This window comes from Eutrigla gurnardus (genome assembly GCF_963514095.1).
Source record: "Eutrigla gurnardus genome assembly, chromosome: 4".
Lineage (NCBI taxonomy): Eukaryota > Metazoa > Chordata > Actinopteri > Perciformes > Triglidae > Eutrigla > Eutrigla gurnardus.
In genome coordinates, this window is record NC_139918.1 from 748769 (window position 1) to 769079 (window position 20311).

Sequence of the window (20311 nt, forward strand, 5' to 3'; positions counted from 1 at the left end):
GAAAGAACACAGTGCATCATTTGTGTATGGGGCTGCATAGCCTCAGACCAGCCAGGGTGCTCATGCTGACCCCCATCCACAGACCAGTCAGGGTGCCCACGCTGACCCTTGTCCACAGACCAGTCAGGCTGCCCATGCTGGCCCCTGTCCACAGACCACTCAGGGTGTCAATGCATACCCCTGTCCAAAGACCAGTCAGGGTGCACTGCCCATGCTGACCCTTGTCCACAGACTAGTCAGGCTGTCCATGCTGACCCCTGTCCAAAGACCTGTCAGGGTGCACTGCCCATGCTGACCCTTGTCCACAGACCAGTCAGGCTGCCCATGCTGACCCCTGTCCAAAGACCTGTCAGGGTGCACTGCCCATGCTGGCCCTTGTCCACAGACCAGTCAGGCTGCCCATGATGACCCCTGTCCAAAGACCTGTCAGGGTACCCATGCTGACCCCTGTCCACAGACCAGTCAGGGTGCCCTTGCTGACCCCTGTCCAAAGACCTGTCAGGGTACCCAATGCTGACCCCTGGCCACAGACCAGTCAGGGTGCCCATGCTGACCCCTGTCCACAGACCAGTCAGGGTGTCCATGCTGACCTTTGCACATAACAAACAAGGTGCTCATGCTGACCGCTGTCCACAGACCAGTCAGGGTTACCATGCTGACCCCTGTCCATTTTGCATGTTGGTATGCTGTATATGAACCAAAATAGAAGGCGTGCATGGAGATGCCAACACAGTCCATGCACCCTCCACCATGCACTTGGCATTTATGATTATAATTTCAACTGAGGAAAATATTAAACTGAGGGTGAAGTTTATGCTTTAGGACCCTTGTATAACGGGGTCTTGCTCTTCCTGTTGTTTCAACCAATGGACTGTCATTGCTCGACGGGAGGATCAAATGAACACAAGCAGCAGAGCGGCAACCTTACTGGATCTGGATCCATCTGGATGCTGGTGTGATGCTGCTAACAAAGTTATTCATCATTCAAGGTCAACTTTTCAGCTAAGTGTTAGTAGCTAATAGGGTTAGGAATTGATACATTTTTATCAATATCAATGCCATTGTCGATTCTGCCTAGCTGTAAAAATAAAATAAAATAAATAAAAATAAGCATGTTTCTAGCGCAAACCATTACGGAGTTTTGACACTCTAAAGACAACATGATCTTTTGTAGCGTATACGCTACAATGGGTCTATGCCTCCACTGATTATACACGGCAGCATTTTCATCGTGTTTGGTGAAATGTAGCCAGACTTTCGATCGCTTCCTCCTCTCCATGATGCTGCCTCGTTGTTTATAGGTTGTCGGCGCACGTAGGGTCGTCGCAGAGAGAGTGACGCAATGTACCGCGACGCAAAATTTCGAGTAAACCCAAAAACGTGGTGCAGAATTGTTAAGAAGAATCGATAACGTTGGAGGCGTAGGATTCCGATGGAATTGGTTAGTTGGAGCCGGTTCTGAGTAGGAACCGGTTCTCGATTCCCACCCCTAGAGATTTTGTGGCTTTTTTTGGTAACTTTTGTACCGGACATTTTACCGCCATGTCTGACGACGAAAGGTACTCTGCTTATGAGCCGCAGCTCTCACCCGGACAACAACGCAGGCCAGCGGACGCTGTACCGTCTACCTCTGCTCCTGTAGCCCCAGCAACCGTCTCCAGTGCCCTGAAAAATGACCTTCCACCTGTCTTTAAAGAGGATGGAACAGAATCTTTCACAAGTTGGTCTCGACGTTTTGAAGTAGCAGTACAGGCTATGACCTCACCTAATGCTGATTTGTCCCCCATGATGGCCTCCATCCTCCCCACTCGCTTAGCGGATGCCGCATTCCTGTACTGGGACAGCCTGCCTTCTTCAACCCAGAAAGACTATGATCTAGTAAAGGAGAAGCTCAGAGAAGTTTTTGGACCAAAATACTCCCTGCCATTCTTCCAAACACATGTGAATGCTCGCCCTCATAAAGCAGGTGAAAGTTTGGATGTGTACAGTGCAGACATCACTCGTCTTGTGCTAGAAGCTTTCCCCAACTATGACCACAATGCACTGGAAGGTGAGAAATTTCGCCGTTTTGTTGCCGGCTTGGACCCAGTCTTACAGTCAAAAATTCATGAGATAGGTGCAGAGAACCTTGAGGACGGCTTGCGCATTGCTAGCCGCTGTGAGAGAGCACGTGCAGCGCTGCAACTGACCACAGCAGCATCCCCATACACCCAGCCTTCAGAACAAGTCGCTATGATTCGTCCTAAACCTTCTGACGACAAACTTCTCCAAGCAGTTGAGCAGCTGACCCTTACTGTCACCAGCTTAAAGCATGAAGTACAGCAGTTACACGAGAAACACAGTCACCTTGCACAGCGTTTTGACTCCAGAGCTGACGGATCCTCCACCAGTAATGCTCGATACAGTGTACGCAGTCCCTCTCCCTCACCCTTTCACACCAGACAACACCCCAGAAACTACCACTCACCTGAAAAGTATTATGGTTATGATCCAGAATCCCGCTATGAACATTGTCCTCCTCCTGATCAGCAGAGATACAATGAATGGAACAACAATGACAAAAGTGACAGACATCACTCCCCTTCACGCTCCTCCTACCAGTACTCCAGGTATGGTTACCATGACGACGATCGTAGCAGACACAGACGCAGTCCTAGTCCAGCTCCACTGAGAAATAGAGATGCAGCTCCACACATGAAGGGTAGTGTCCGCTTCCAGTCTCCTGAAAGGCGTGCTCATTCCAGCTCCAACCGTCAGGGAAACTTTCAGTAGCTGCTGTTGAGGGGCAAACATCAGCTACTGCATCACAGCCCCAGGAGGATACTCCACAGTTAATGCCTGATGACAGTGACCTACAACATGATGACTCTGTTTCTTCTAACATCATTGCTGTTGTGGAGGGCATTGAAGTGTGTGCTTTAATTGACTCTGGCTCTTTTGTTTCCATTGTGAGTGAAGATTTTCGAAACTCTCATCCAGCCCTAAAAAAACGTCCCATGACAGCCTCCTCTGTGCCAGCTCATTCAGTCAATGGGCAGCACCTGGACATCATAGGCAAGTTAACTGTTGGAATAAGACTTGGAAAACAGGTCTGGCAGCAGGAGTTTGTAGTCCTTAGAGGTGCATACCAGCCAGTCATACTAGGTTGGGATTTTCTGGATAAACACCATGCCCTCCTCGATCTCAGAAATAAAGTACTGCAACTTTGGGATATGAAAGCTCCTCTAGTACCCAAAGGACATGAAGTGGCCGCTTGCTGTAATGTGTCTGTGCTAACACCCACAAAGATTCCAGCTATGAGTGAAACCCTCATCACGGCCTGTGTATCAGCAGCTACACCTGCTTCCCCTATGCCAACTGACTATTGTGGTGTTCTCATGCCCAATTCAGCCTGTGACATTGTTGTGGCACACTCACTCAGTGAAGTTCAAAATGGCACAACTACGGTTCGAGTCTTAAATCCCTCCAGAGACGACATTGAGCTACATTCTGGTCAACACCTTGGTGAGTTTCATGCTGCTTCATCTGTTGACATTCTACCAGCGGAAGAGGCATATTGCGCAACCTCTCCTGTGTATGATTCAGGTCCACCTGTACAGATCAATGACACAAACTTGTCATCCTCTCAAGTTCAGTCTCTGAAATCACTGCTCCAGAAATACGCAGAAGTATTTAGTAAAAACTCAGAGGACTATGGCCGCACAGGCATAATCAGGCATCATATTCGCACTGGTAATGCCACACCAGTAAAACAGAGAGCTTACAGAGTAACGCCAGAACAGAGAGCTGAAATACAAACTCAAGTGGAAAACCTGCTTAAAGCAGATGTCATTGAAGAAAGCTATAGCCCCTGGGCTGCGCCAGTTGTTTTAGTACGCAAGAAAAATGGTACATGGCGTTTCTGCCTGGACTACAGAAAACTCAATGTAGTGACAATCAAGGACTCCCACCCTCTTCCCAGAGTCGATGATGCACTGGATGCTTTGTCGGGCTCTGCTTGGTTCTCCACAATGGACCTTCAACATGGCTACTGGCAAGTTCAGCTGGAGGAGAGAGACTGTGAAAAGACAGCATTCACAACAGGCAGTGGACTATATAATTTCAAAGTAATGCCAATGGGACTCACTAATGCTCCAGCCAACATGCCAACGCTTAATGGAAATGGTACTGCGTGGCCTCCCATGGAAAACCTGCTTAGTGTATTTGGACGATGTCCTTATTTACAGCCGCTCTTTCAGTGAACATCTCCAGCACCTGGAAGAAATCCTCTCCAGGTTCAAGTCAAGTGGGTTGAAACTAAATCCATCAAAATGCTGTTTTGCTAGAGATCAGGTACAATTTTTGGGCCATGTTGTATCCAAAAACGGCATTCAGCCAGACCCCAAAAATGTGAAAAGTGTTCAAGACTGGCTCAGCAACAGAAGTAAGGGCATTCTTGGGACTTTGTTCATATTACCGCAAGTTTATCAGGGACTTTGCACATCACAGTGTCTTACTGCATGCACTTACGGAAAAGAATGCACCGTTCTGCTGGACTTCTCAATGTCAAGATGCATTCACTTACCTGAAACATGCACTCTCAAACCCTCCTGTGGTTTCATTCCCAGATTTCACATTACCATTCGCCCTCTACACAGACGCTTCAGGCTCTGCTATTGGTGCTGTGCTGGCTCAAAAACAGGGACATCAGGAAAAAGTGATTGCCTATGCAAGCCATGTTCTAACAAAAGCAGAAAGGAAATGGTCAACATATGATAGAGAGCTCTGGTCTATTGTTTGGGCAGTAAGACATTTTCGCCATTACCTGTACAAGCAGCCATTTGTCATTATTACAGATCACAAACCTCTTTTGGGTCTCAGAAAAATACCCATTGATAATGACAGAACTGGTCGTCGTGCACGCTGGGCTCTTGAACTTGATGTTTTTGTATGGACTGTGATTCACAGAGATGGTTACCGCCACCTTAATGCAGATGCAATGTCACGTCGCCCTGATGACACCAGACCAACAGAGCAGAACACCCCCTGCCCTGCTCCCGCCAGTCCACACCCTGACAAAAATCCATCCTGTCCTGTAAGTTCTGTACACCACCATAGCTCCTGCAGTACTGATCCAGAACCAGTTTCCAGTAACCAGATGAAACCACAGCCTTCTAGTCCAGATTTGCAGTATGCTACGCAGTCTGTCTCTTCCACATGCATGCTGCAGCTCCCTGAAGAAGATCTTAAACGGGAACAGCAACAAGATTCTGTACTGTCTGAGGTTATTGGCTGGAAAACTAAAGGTCAGAAACCACCCTACTGGCGCTTGAAAAAACGCACAGCTGCTGAGAAAACGCTTTGGCATGAGTACCACAGACTTACCTTTCACAATGGCTTACTTTGTCGTAAAGTTTTCAACCCACCCATTAAGTCGGTGCTGCATCAAGTTGTTGTTCCCCAAGCCTTGAAAGACACTATCCTACAACTGCTGCACGGAAATCCAGTAACTGGTCATTTGTCTGCAGATAAAGTCCTCAAACGTGCACAGCAACTGAGTTATTGGCCGTTCATGTCACGCGACATCAAGCTGTGGTGCAAAGAATGTATTCCATGCGATGCCAGACGGAGCCCCACACCTCATCAGAGAGCTCCAATGAACACGATCATTGCTGCTGAGCCATTCCAAAAGGTGGCAGCCGACATACTTGAGCGCCACAAGTCATGGCAACAGGTACGTGCTGGTTGTTCAAGACTACTTCTCCAAGTATGTTAACTTGTATGCTATTCCAGACCAGCGCGCCACAACAGTTTCAAAATGTCTGTTTGAAAATTTCATCTTTGAGCATGGCATCCCAGAAATGCTGCATACAGATCAAGGACGTCAATTTGAGTCAGACTTGGTTAAGCACCTGTGTCAACTGCTGGGCATTAAAAAGACACGGACCAGCCCATATCATCCTTAGTGTGACGGCATGATCGAGAGATTCAACAGAACACTTATTGATCAGTTAGCCAAGACACTTCTCCAACAGCCTGGGGAATGGGATGACTGCCTCAACCAAGTTGCTTTGGCTTATAACACCAGCCCCCACTCTACAACAGGTTTCACTCCATTCTTCCTCACACACGGTCATGAAGCCAGAATGCCTGCCAACGTGCTGTTACCAAATAACATGCCATCTTCATCTACTCCGAGCTCTCCTATTGACTATGTTGCACAGTTGACTCAGAAACTTCAGTCAGCCTTTGGTTCTGCTGCATGGAATAGAGACTGCGCCCACAACCAGCAGAAGCAACAGTACGACAAGAGTGTCAGGCACACACCCTATGCTCCTGGAGACCATGTGTGGTTGAATGACCCCACTACATCAAAACAAAAACTCTCTCCCCACTGGAAAGGCCCCTTTGAAATATTGGAGTGCCTTGGCTCTGAGGTGGATTCTCCTGGAGTAACATACAGGATTCATTACCTCCTGGATCAGTCTGACAAGTCTCAGATTGTCCACTACAACTGTCTCAGACGATACAATGCTCCTGTACCCGATCGTGGACATAAGGCACCTGATTGTGACTCATCTTTGCAGCCCCAGCTTCCTCGCTTGACTGCATTGTCAGGTGCCTTGCCCTTTAAACCTTTGACCTCGGAAGCAACACCGGACTACCACAAACCCGGCCGGAACTCGGCCGGAACTGTGCTCCCCAACTGGCCCCTCAAAGTTGCCCGCTCCAGACTCCGCCTGGACCTGTTTCTCATTCCCATCCTCCCCTGTCACCTTCCCCTCGGACTCAGTGTTTGACTGCTCCCTCTTCTGGACAGGGTGGGGCACTCCAGGCTGGGACTGCTCTCTCTGCTGTTCCTGGTCACGGTTCTGATTCTTTTTGGTGTCCCAGCAAACGTCAAGTTAAACCTCCCAGATACCTTATGGACTATGTTCTCAAGTGAAACAATGCATTGTTTTGTTTGTTGTTGTTTTGTTTTGGAAAGGTTACTTATTTCCCCTTGATGTCTGTGAAACGTGGACGTTTCTTTTGTGGGAGGGGGAGGAAATGTAAAGTTCAGAAGTTAACTAGGTCATATCGTTCATTCTTGGGTCAATTTATTAAAAAAACGTGTTCATGTTTACACAGTCAATATAATTTATGTATGACTGCAGTTATTATTATTTGCGTATCGTCATGTTGAAATCTCTCATAAATGTGCTGAATGTACCTTTTGGGTTGCCATACAGTTACCTCAGTCCTTATAGCTTCTGATTGGTTAGTTGAGTGACATGTGAGTTTGGAAACAGGAAGAAAAGGTTGTTGTTGGGAGCCTAAAAATACGGTCGAAAAGTAAAGTGTTACCTAAAGAAATTATCCGTCTCCATCTTGCTCTTTCTATTATAAAGAGTGCACAAACCACCACACACCGAACCCTCATGTTACAGTAGTCATATTCTGTACTTAAGTAGAAGTACAGATACATGTGTAAAAAAATACTCTGGTAAAAGTAGAAGTACTGATTCAACTCCTTTACTCAAGTAAAAGTAAAAAAGTACAGGCTCTGAAATGTACTTTCAAAGTAAAAAGTAAAAAATAAATTTTTGCCGTTAATGAAACACAATACATCTTTTGATAATTTGTTAAACGATAAAAGTTCAGACAGAATAATCAAGAATAATCACGCCAGCAGGTCGTGGTTTTTCGGTTGACACAGGACATAGCGCATACGCCATGAGATTCTCTGAATCTTCTGAAGCATTGCCGTTGGCAATACTCCCGGAACCCGCTTCGCTTCCTTCCTCCATGTTGCTGCTACAGTGCAAGTTCTTTACCGTCTCTACCGTCCCCTCACTCATTCGACCCGGGGTAACCTGTCCCCCCCGCTCTTCTTCTCCCTCTTTCCCTCTCGAGTTTGTCACGTCTTTTACGTATGCTTTTACGTATCGTCGTCATCTGTGGAGTTTTTTTTTTTTTAAGTAACAAGTCTGGTTTTACGATGTAAGGAGTAAAAAGTACATATTTTTGTGTATAAATGTTAGGGAGTAAAAGTAAAAAGTCATCAGAAAAATAAATACTCAAGTAAAGTACAGATACCTGATAAATCTACTTAAGTACAGTAACCAAGTATTTGTACTTCACACATATAGGGCCCTAGTTTCGTGGCGCAGTGAAGGGTGGTGCAGGGTGGCGGAGCTGGTGCAATGCAAGTTTCGACCAGCGCAGCCTTGCGCACGGTCAGTTTGGCAGTTTGGTGGATCACCTGCGCCAAGATGGTTGTGGCGGCACGGCAGGGGGAGGCGTCACAGATTCAGCTTGGCGCAGCAGAAGTTTTGTGGCAAAAAGCTTCGCCGAGACTGCGCCAAAAGCCCGCCAGCTCCAACCTGGTCTACTCTTGGTGTAAGGCGAATTACAGCTGGCGGAGTGGCAGTTCGGCTCACCGGCGCGCAGTGCGCACACGTCAACAAGACCTCACAGGCAGGTTTTCACAGTTCCAGGCAATAAATTAGATGCAATAAATAATCACAACAAACACATTTAATGCAACTAATTGAATCAACACGTGAACTTATATCTATATAGATTGTCCCGTCACATCTGACGTCAGATCAAAGGCAGATGGCACGCGTAACGGAAACTCAGCCTCTCGGACCAAAACATCTGAATTAACACAGCTGAAACTTGGACCTCTCGGACCAAAACATCAGTTTCATCCTGGGAAAAGTTTGTCCGTCTGGCGCCTCTGCTGCCGCTGTCTTCTGTCCAGTGCCGCCGCTAGCTATTTTGGTGCCCTAAGCAGAATTCCTTTATGATGCCCCCCCTACCCGAAAAACATTGATTTAGGGGCGCGCAGGTCGGAGTGGTTGGAGCGCATGCCATGTATGTATACACGTACGCATACACCGCCGACCCCGTCCGAAGGTCTTTTGCTGCATGTCACACCTCCCTCTCTCTCTCATGTTTTTCATATCTATCCAATTGCTAATAAAAATGCGTCTATGCCTGAAAAAATCTTTTTTTTTAAATACAGCACTTTTGGGGATCGTGTTCTGCTTGAGGCCAGTGGGTGCCTAGTCTTGCGCCTCGGCAGCCTGTTGTCCATGTCTGTGGAGAAACACGGAACTTTGCCGCGAGCTGGAACCGGAGTTGGGGCTGCAGCTGGTCTGAGCGGCGCGTGAGCTTCCGGTGTCCCACCGTTGTGGTGTTGGACAGGGTATCAGGTGCAGCTGTGGAACCATCACGGTCTCACGACTGCGTCCAAGCAACTGCGTGGCCATTGCGTGATCACTACACGGAAGCATAACCGAGGCTTAAGTGGAGAAACCTGACCACTCTTTGTGGTTTGTGGTCTGATAGGCCCCCGTCTCCTCTCCAGTGTGTGTAGCCCGAGTGATACGAAAAAATACAAATGACCCAGTGGTCAACTCTTAAGGATACCGAACTAACTAACTACCTAGCTAACTATCCAGTGTGATGGAAATTATATAGTTGTGATGAAAATGAGCTGTCTGTCAATGAAATACTAAGTTTGTCTTTCTGGAACATACGCTTTGGCTTTATTGAATCTTGCAAGAGGGAGAGACAGCATGCACAGAGAGATGCTGGGTGAGATCTCCGCAGCCAAGTGCGGAACAAAGATATACTACTTGGCAGAGCATTGTCCAGGAAGGAGTCAACAGTCTATCTGTAACAAATTGGTTATCACATCACCTTGAAAGTCAAATGTAAGTCGCCATACATAACGCCAGATGTGAATATTTTAGATATGAACTGTTTGGTCCATTTGCAGAAGTCATACGGACATGTACAAGAGTTTAAAAGGTTAGAAGGTTACATATTGCATAAGTTACAATTTTCCATTACACCAGCGTTCCATCTCCAGAGGTGCCTCCTCTCTTCCTGGTGAGCTGTGACATTAAACCATTTCTGATAAGTTGTGACCATAACGACTAACAACAATCACCAATATCTTTTGTCTCATGACCACTGAAAACAGTTCAATGTCTGTTCTACTTCTGTATTATTTCTATGGTTTGAGTTATGAAAATAGAGAATTTTAATGGAAGCCAAGGAGAGTTTTTTTCCCCATACATGATGTATATTCTAGTTCATCTTTGAAAGAGAAGTGTTCACATGTAGATTTCATGTACTGGCTTTGTCTTCTTAGTTCAGTGTATTATTCAGTGCAGTTTTATGGGCTGAACAGAGACATGGATGTTCAACTGTTGTGTCCAAAACTGGTGGATATTCGCACAATATATTTGGTACCTCCCACACACCATCACCCCCAGCCCACACACACTCAGATGAATATGTCCAGCATCCACTCAAACAGACATGAGCAGACACACGCACACTCCAAAAAAGGCCTGTTCACCTGCCTACACTTTTATTGTTCTGCCTTCTGGAGGAAGAAACATTGGTGACGGATATGTGACGTTGTGCTCCAGAACATCGACTCCACTCTACTCTCAGAACAGTCATGTAACACATTTGAAATTAAATACGTTTCACCAGTGGAATATCTTATTTCTGCAAATAGAGACTGCATTGCATATCTTCAATTAAATTAAGTTGCAAGTTGCCTTATATTATCTCTTTAAATGAGGCTGATTGGCAGCTTTCACTTGTTTTCTGTCCGTCAGTAGTGAATTTTTGCCAACTCAGAAACTCATGCAAGTTTGTGTTTATTAATGTCATTCGCTTTGGATGTCACGCCATGGTGAGGGGTGTCTTGTCATGGGTTTTTGACTTGTGAATTTCCTGTTTTATTTTGAAGAGTAACAATCACCTCGTTTCAGGTCACTTCCTCCCTTCCTCATGTGTTTCAGGTCTGACGTCTCCCCTGATCTCTGATTGTTTCCCCATTTCCCATTATCCTCATGTGCCTTATATCGTTCGTCCATGTATCTCCAGCCCCTTTGTCCAGAGCCCACAGCCTTTAGCCCTGAACCATGCCAAGTGTGTTCGTATGATCCGGATTTCTTGTTTTCCTCTAAAGAAAAATTATTTTTTTGTTGTAGTGTTTTGGTCAGCTCTAGAGAAGCTAGTTTTTGGTTCATAGCCCTTGTGCTTTTCTCCATTGGAGTGTTTTTCCTTTGTACATTTTTTCAGCTCTAGTGCAGCGCAGTTTAAGTTTATAGCCTCGTGTTCTGTCCTCCATTGGAGTGATTTTTCGTTTGTAAATTTCCATAGTTCAATTAGAGTGGTGTAGTTCCCAGCCTTTTGCTTTGCCTCCCTTGGGGGAGATTTTCAGTTATCCTTTTCCCTTGAAGGTTCTCATGTTTTGTTTGAGTGTTGTTTTCACGGTTCTCCATCTTTTTAGACTTTAGTCTAAGTATTTCATCGCCTGATTATTAATAATTTCCGAATAAATATCTGCCTGAACTGTTCTCCCTCTGCATCTGCGTCCTCCTTTTAGTCCAGGCCTGACAGTATACTCTGACCAGTATGGACCCAGAGGAGGCAGAACTGTCAGGGAAGCCCACGTCTCATGCCAGGAGGAGTTCCAGACGGCGATGGCTTCACATATGGGGAACCTCACGACCCAGCTACAGGGCATGGTTGATCAGTGTGCTCAACTGACCGTTCATCCTACATCGGAGCCGGCAGTAAGTTGGCTCCGCCTGCGCAGTATACGGGGGAACCAGGACTATGTAAGACATTTATCATAGACTGTTCAATTCATTTTGAATTAACCCCCCATGCCTTTCCTACTGACCGGTCAAAGATAGCGTGCCTGATTTCCCACCTGACCAGGAGAGCCAAAGCCTGGGCGTGGCGGAATGGGGTCAACAATCAGCCATCTGCAGCTCTCTCGTGGATTTTCAGGTGCCGTTAAAAAGGACTTTTGATCATCAGACAACCGGGATAAAGCGCAGGAGCTGAGCTGACCTAGACAGGGACTCAGTGTGTGACTACACAATCCGCTTCTGCACTTTGTTGGCAGAGAGCGGGTGGAACTCCACTGCTTTGTATGATGTGTTTTTTAAGGGGCTGGCTGCCCCGATTCAAGATCTCCTCGTTCCTTTGGACCCACAGGATTCAACGACTTCCTTGCGCTCACCATGGAGACGGACAACAGGCTCTTACAGCTCAGACGACACCGAAGCGGGGTAACCATGACGACAGACAGATCCCTGCGCTCACCGACGCGGAGCTGGCCGACTCTCCACCCTTCCGCGTCGGAGCAGTGTCATCACCCCTCTACAGAAGGAGAGGGGGATCCCATGCAGCTGGGTAGAGCACGGCTGACGCAGGAGGAACGACGGAAGCGACAGTTGTAGGGCAGGTGCTTCTGCTGCAGAGAGGTTGGTCACCTCATCATCACCTGCCCAGCCAAGGGACCCTCACCAGAGTCAAGCTAATGCACCGCACCGTCACTTATCTTGAGGCACTCATTGATTCAGGAGCTGATGAGAGTCTAATGGACTGGGGGCTAGCAAGAAGATTGGGCTTCACGTCTGAACTGCTAGCTAAGCCCATCAGGGCCCAATCACAAAATGGGAAAGAGCTATTTTTCATCACATGCATCAGTGAACTTCTTCACATGCACATTAATGACCATAGAAAGCACATTCACTTTTACCTCTTTAACTCATCATCCCACACACTGGTTTTGGGGCAACTATGGCTCTTTCCTCACAACCCCCAGGTTGATTGGAGATCCGGGGAAATCTAAGGATGGGGCAAGGACTCTGTCAAAGACTGTCTTTTCGGTTCTGCCCGGAGCAAAAATGTAGTGGAAGTTAATCTGTTTTCTGTCAACCCTGTCGCAGAATCCGAGTACCCAGACCTGAACTCGGTGCCCTCCCTGCTACCACCAGCTCCGAGAGGTTTTTAGCAAGACCAAAGCCATGTCCCTTCCCCCACATCGCCCTTACAACTGCCCATTGACCTGATCCCAGGTTCCACCATACCCAAGGGACACATGTACTCATGTGATCACTAAGAAGGGGGGATGTCCCGTCCCTGAACATTACAGTGCGTGCCCTGAGGTCTTGTGTCACCCCAGTCGCAGACAGAAAGTCCATTCCAAGTAAACAGCTCTCTTTTACTTTAGCAACCCGGATGGGTTGGCAGGCTGAGTAAGTGCCTATTTCAATCTGAACCTCCCACCTTCCCAGCATCGGAGCTTTCCCTCCGGTAACTGTGGTGAGTGGAACATCTGTGGCTTGGAATTTGGTTCCAATGGGCAGGAGGTCTGGGTGAAGGAGTAACGCAGTCGAACCAGTATCCAGCAGGGCTTTGGTCCATTGGCTATTAACCAACAGCAGTCAATGGTGCATCACGGGTGAGAGGAGCATTGGTGACAGGGAGGTGGAGCGCTTTCGCAACAGGTGGTGGGTAATTGTCTGTGGGGAGGGAAAGGTGGCTCGGATTGCACCCATCTATACAGCCTTGAGTGTTTCCCGGCTCTGGTGCCTGCAGGGAAGAATCAGGCACTGGACAGAGGCGCCATATATGACCTCTCTGGTGCCATCTCCAGCAGGCTGGGTTCTGTTTGTCCTCCAGTGACATTGCTCTGTGTTCTGAGCCTGTGGTGGACAACATAGTTCCAGGCTGCTGAAGGGCTTGGTTCCTAGGCTGTATAGAGGCCTGTCTGGGTTGGTAGTCCAAGCCTTCTGTGAGGATGTCTTCCACTGCCAATGCTTTCTCTTGTGCTGCCTCCAAGTTCTTTGGGTCAGCTGGCCGGACTTGCAGGCGTAAGGGGAGGGGCAGTAGGCCGCGGATGAAGGCTTCTTAAGTTTATACTACCACCCCTAACTTCTCCCTGGGTTCCCATTCCCATTTCTCATTAAACCTCTGCCACATCACAATGGCAGGGGTGGTGCTTCCAAACCGCCTCTCTAGGGCCCTAATTATAGCTTGTGGATTCTCTATGTCAGCTGTGGTCACATCCAGCAGTACCCTTCTTGCCTCCCCCTCCAACACTGAGACTAATTGAACAGTCCTTTCAGCCTGGGCGCAATAGGTTTCTCAAGAGGTGAGACCATCATAATGCCCCACTTTTATGTGGCTGCCCCTGGGGACAGGTTCTGGGGTTGGATTTTGAAGAGCAACCAAGGCAGCACTCAGTGCGGTAGTCAGAGCAGGCATCAGCTCCTCTTGTTGGTTAACAACAGCAGTGTGATGGCCAAACAGCCATCTTGAAAGTGGTAACCTCATACCCTTGCACTTTTCCTAAGTTCAGGCTGTTTTTCCTTAAGATGCATTTATTTGTATACCTTTTCAGATACATTATATATTGTGTTGCAAACATTTATTTACTTTTAAATAACATACAGGACACTTGTTTTGTTTTACATATATACTTTATTTAGTTGTTTTGGATTGTCTCTTTTCTAAAACGGTTTCTTTTGAGCTTACCAGTGTTGTGGATTCTACACCCTGGAAGGATGCAGGCAGTCGGCTGGGTCAAAGGGGTAGCGCCGGAAGAACAACAGCTTTATAGGGGAGGGGGCCAAATTGGACACTACCACTACTTGTTGTGATGGGGGGGTAGCTTTGTTTTCTCCCAAGATGTTTGACTTTTGATTTATATTATATTAAGTAAATTTATTTGGTTATTGTCAATCAAGATATATTTATTTTGTGAATAAATGTTTGGTGTTTTCTTTTGTTATTTGTAGTTTAGGTATTAGTTATTGTTAGTCTCCCCCTGTCAAACTTGGTCTGGTCAGCCAGTATATAAGTCCCCTTTGTTTGGCTAACGGGAGGTCAGTCGTATTTTGAGTTGGTTATGTTCAGAGCTTAAGTTCGGTCTGTTTGTTTGACCTCTTTTAAGGGCCCGGGCTGTATCTTCATTTTGTTGTAGAGATAACTTTTTGGTAAAATAAAGACATATTTTTGGAAATTCCCTTGGTACTCGTCTTGCCTGGTCCCTCACAAGCAGCCATGGAACTAGCAGGGGCTACAATGGGGGGCCTACACCTGTCAAGCCTAACATTAGCATTCCGGTCATTTGCAGCTGTTTCATCATTTAGCATTGGCATGGCTCTCTGTTTCTTGTCGTTTATTAACACAGCCTTGTGGTTCTTCTCCCATCATGGACATCATGCTGCCACGGTGTTAGCGCTCATAGCCCGCAAATGTGTGCGAAATGGAGGCATGACGATCCCACTTCTGACACCGGTGTGGCATGAACTCCCCAACATTCCCTCCCATTACTCCTGCAGGGCCGCTACAATATTGAACGAAAACCTCATGTTTTATATAAATTATTAACATTCAAAATAGCTAGTAAATATATCTGTGGTTTAGTAGTTAAAAACCAACTACCACGCTAACAATACAGTTAGCTACTAAGATGACTAACACTTAGCTGTAAAGTTCACCTTGAATTATGAAGCTAACTTTGTTAGCAGCTTCACATCAGAATCCGGATGGATCCAAATCCAGTAAGGGTGCCACTCTGCCGCTTGTGTTCATTAGATCCACCTTCACTGACTGCTAAAATGAAGATGTTAATAACAACTCACAACCAAAAAAAGTCCAACTTCCTACAAGAAAAAGAACAATTGAATGCCAAGTAAGAATTTTGTTTAATCGTAAACTCTTCCCCTTCAGCAAAACATGTTTCCAAGACGAGTGAACATCCAGGCGGTCGTTAAGGTGAGATCAGGAGGATGTGTTTATAATTGTATCATCAACCTGATCAATCCACTCATAATGTTTACACTGGGGCTGCTCACACATTCATAGATGCCGACTGAAATCTTTTTATGCTAATGTATTTGCTGCTTGCTCCTCTGTGTCTCACAAGCCCCCATTACGCTGCTCATTGCTTGTGGGAATATCACTCCTTTTTCCTGCCCCGTCGTCTTTGTAAAACTTACCGAGACAGGAAGGGGTGACAGAATTGTGCCGGAAAGCAAAGTTCTTGATAAATGGTGCGATTGCGGCATATTTTTGACTCTCCTTTCCGTGAATATGGTTATATTGTATACTGTGTGTGTGTGTGTGTGTGTGTGTGTGTGTGTGTGTGTGCAGGGTGTGTATGCAGTTGGGAATTTCCAGCCCAGTGAGGACCGGTCCAGAATTCGAGCACCTGCCCACACGCTGAAAGAGCCCCCCCTCTCCTCCCTAGCCAATGTCAACCAATCAACAATTAGCAACAGCCACCAAGGTAAACCATGCCTACCAGGTGTTCCATAAATGTTACACTACACATAACTCAGAATTACATCAAGGGCCTTATGGTTCAGTTTTGCTTCATCCCAGAAAAAGTTTCATCATGCTAAACATTCACACAGTCCACCAACAATCCATTGAGGTGAAATGCCAGTACAACAAATTGTTGCAATCATTGATTGATTGATTGATTGAATGATTGATTGATTGATCGATCAATCAATCAATCAATGTTTGCAACAATTTGTTGTATTGGCATTGAGGTGAAATGCCAATACAACACATTGTTGCAAATATATCTTTGATCTGTCATTAATCTGCTCAGTAGAGAGACACTTGTAGGTCTTTGCTGACATTGATATTTGAATTTTTCTCAACAGTGTTTTTGGACAATACTTTATGCTATGACTTCATCACCAACAGATTCCTTGAATCCTTTAATTATGTTTTCACCGGGCAGAATCTCAAAATCCCTTTCTATCTTACTTTGAGGAGTTTTTTTTAACATTTCAATAGCTTTTTCATGTATTTGTTGGCAAACTGGCAATCTTCGGCCCATCTCTGCTCCACAAGGCCTTTTCCTGGATGCTGCTTTTGAACCAAATCATAACGGTCACCTGTTGAAATCACATGTTTCAAATCATTATTTAATTATATTACCTAATTCCTCACTTTCTATTGTCCCAATTCCATCATTTTTGGTAAAGTGTTACAGAACTGAATGACAGTGATGGATCTATTTTTCAAAGAAATTAAGTTGACCAGACAAAACATTAAATATCTTGTGTTCTTATTGTCTGCAATGAATTTAAGATCAAAGTAAATTTAGAAACACCTCTTTTGATTGGCTTTTTCCATACTGTCCTGTAGTATTAACAATAATGGTGATATTCACAGCAGCAGTAATATTTAAAGCAGTAGTCATATTTACAGTAATAGTTATAATAACAGTAGTTGTAGTATGAACAGTAGTAGTAGTATACACTGTAGTAGGAATATTAACAGTAGTAGTATTAACAGAAGTAGTAATAATAACAGTGGTAGTAATATCAACAGTAGTAGTAGTATTAAAAGTAGTAGTAGTATAAACAGTAATAGTGGTATTAACAGTAGTAGTAATATTAACAGTAGTAGTAGTATGACCAGTAGTAGTTATATGAACAGCCATAGTAATATTAACAGTAGTAGTAATATTAACAGCAGTAGTAGTATTAACAGTAGTAGTGATATTGACAGTAGTAGAAGTATTAACAATGGTAGTAATATCAACAGTAGTAGTAGTATTAAAAGTAGTAGAAGTATAAACAGTAATCATAATATTAGTAGTATTAACAGCAATAGTGTTATAAACAGTAGTAGTAATATTAACAATAGTAGTATTACCAGTAGTAGTAATATTAACACTAATAGTAGTAATATTCACAGTAGTAGTAGTATTAACAGTAGTAGTACTATTAACAGTAGTAGTAATATTAACAGTAGTAGTAGTATTAACAGTAGTAGTATTAACATATGTAGTAATATTCACAGTAGTAGTAGTATTGACAGTAGTGGTAATATTAACAGTAGTAGTAGTATTAACAGTAGTAATAGTATTAACAGTAGTAGTATAAACAATAGTAGTAATATTAACAGTACTAGTAGTATTAGTAGTAATATTAACAGTAGTAGTATTAACATTAGTATTAGTATTAACAGCCGTAGTAATATCAACAGTAGTAGTAGTAATATTCAAATAGAAAGGTTAATCTTGACATGTACAATTTCTTTTTAATCTTCTAAAAATATGTCAATTTCGCCATATCATTTTTCAAGATTACTGGAAAAGTATTTTTGATACTCCGCTTCCTTTATTGAATATCTTTAAGAATTTGTACAAATCATCCTGTTCAACCTATTTATGGACTTTCCAAACACATTTTTTCTTCAGATTCTACCAACAAAATGTTAAAAATTTGGAGAATAACTGAGGATAATGTGTAAATATTGTGGAGAAGAAGAGGAAGACATCTTACATCTGTTTTGCTACTGTCCAGATGGCTCTTTTTGGTGCAAAGGTGGCAGTTTGGCTGTCTGAGCAAGGACTTGTCTTGCCTTTATCACCAATCAATATAATTTGTGGTTTGCAAGAAGAACAAAATATGTTGTTAAACACCATTGTGCTTTTGGGCAACTGTTTTATTTTCAAAAAAAGAAAATATATTTAACTGGAACCGTTCATTATGTTCCTAAAACATCATTATTTATTGACCAAGATTATGAAAAAAATATATAAGAAAGCCACAATCAGACAATTATAAAAGATTGGTATAAAGATCAATAATTTTCCTTTACTTTAATTTTAATGTTTTATAGATACATTTCTATTGTTACCATATATTCTCCTATTTTTCTGTGCTGGCTGTCATGGAGTGAATATACAGTTTAAATATGGAAATGGCTGACTTATACATTCAAGATATGTATGCCTTTCTATGTTTGTCTTTTCTTTGTGGGGGCTATTTGTGGGTGCAGGTTCCTTACGCAGGTCCGTCAGGGCCCGCTTCGTGGAGAGGGGTCTGGGTAATGGGGCTGAACATGCAGCAGCCCGGACCACTCTCGTTTGGGTTGGGTGTAGATGGATGCGTGAGTTTTCACGGGCCTGGTTCCTCAAATTGCTCTTCCCACATCTTTTTTCCCCTAAGTCCCCTTGTTTACTTGTTTATCTTTTATGTAATTATGTTTCTTCTAAATAAATAAATAAATAAAAATAAAAACTGAATCTGGAAAAAATTAAGACAGATTTCATAGGGCCCTAGTTATCTACCTGATGACCTTACCTTGACAAACGCCACCATGATGGATTAGTTAAGCTTTCAGAGCCAGCGAGGGGGTGGAGCCCAGATCTCACCCCGTAGCCTACTCTTTGGTGGGAACCTACTGTCTATGGTCAGAATGAGAGAGAAATCATCAAGACCACCCAGCTCTTTGGACTTTGAGCTGGGAAGAAATGCAAGAAAGAAATCTTTTACATTTTAAAATAACATTACCTAGCTTCTTTTTTTTTTCTGACTGATGGTAGCTGGATCGGCCATTTGCTGTAGGTGATGTTGGGTCTGCGTTCTGCCCCAAAGGAGGACCTGCAGTCCTCTGCGGCAGAACTGGTGTTTGGTCAGCCATTAAGAGTCCCGGGGGAGTTCCTGCCCCCTGCTCCGCTGCAGCTCACTGGTCTGCCTTTTCCTGACGACGTCAGCATTTTCGCCCCTATGCCAGAACACCATTGCATTCCTGAGTCCTACATCCCGAAGGACATGATATCAGCCAACTATTTATTCATCCGCCATGATGCCCACCATTCTCCCCTCCAGCCTCCGTATGATGGGCCCTTCTGCGTCCTGAAGGCAGGACTTAAGTACTTTGAGGTGGACATGGCAGGGCATAAGGAGCGGGTTTCAGTGGACCTTCTGAAGCCTGCGCATGTGGCCCCAGATGGACAAGTGGAGCTGGCTCAGCCCTGACGACGTGGTTGGCCGCCGAGATCGGCCGCTTCCTCGGGCCCTCGCCCCTTTTTTGCCTCTGCCCCAGCACAACCCCTGCCTTTCCGCCAGACCAGCCTCAACGCCAGCGTGGTCGTTCACCAGCCCATGCCCTTCCCCCTACCCCTGTGACTTTGGAGCACAGTTGTTGTGGTCAAGTTGTCAGACCTCCAAAACGGGACTAAATGGTGGGGTGCACTATTTTGGTGGGTTGATTGGATGTTTCATATTGTGTGTACATTCTGACTGTTCGGGGGGGCCTGTGTGGGGGGACACTAGCAGTGTTGTGCAAGTTAACTAGTTCAAAGTTCAGTTCACATATGTTCAAAGTGAACTGTTCACGTTCATAGTTCATCATTTCAATTCTGAACGAGTTCAAAGTTCAGTTCCTTTTATTTTTTAAGGTGAGAAATGAAAATGAAAGACTGAACTTGTTTTTCCCTATCCCTACCTTCTAGCCTAAAACTGTTCAACTGCAGAGCAAACTACTACTGAACCATGTTTTTGTTTAGAAACAATAACGTGTTCACATTTTTGCCTTTTGCTGGTAGCGGGGGAGGAGGAGAGGAGGGGGAGGGGAGGGGCGGGGCCTAGTGAACCTGAGTGAGCGAAGTGAGAGACGTGGAGAGGAGTGCTGCGCAGGAGGACTGAGAGAGACGCTGCATTCACTTTGTGAAGAAATCCCAGTGATTTGATGAACT

General features: G+C 45.0%; 1 protein-coding gene across 1 annotated transcript in view; it reads left to right on the forward strand.

Moving 5' to 3' along the window:
- LOC311012025 (phospholipid phosphatase-related protein type 4-like) overlaps positions 1-20311 on the forward strand; it is a gene marked incomplete at its 3' end in the record, with an annotated part of 160176 nt that overhangs the window by 103277 nt on the left and 36588 nt on the right. Inside the window, exon 7 of the mRNA XM_084007298.1 lies at positions 15955-16090. Coding sequence (XP_083863424.1) covers positions 15955-16090 — 136 coding nt within the window. The remainder of the gene's footprint in view (positions 1-15954; positions 16091-20311) is intronic.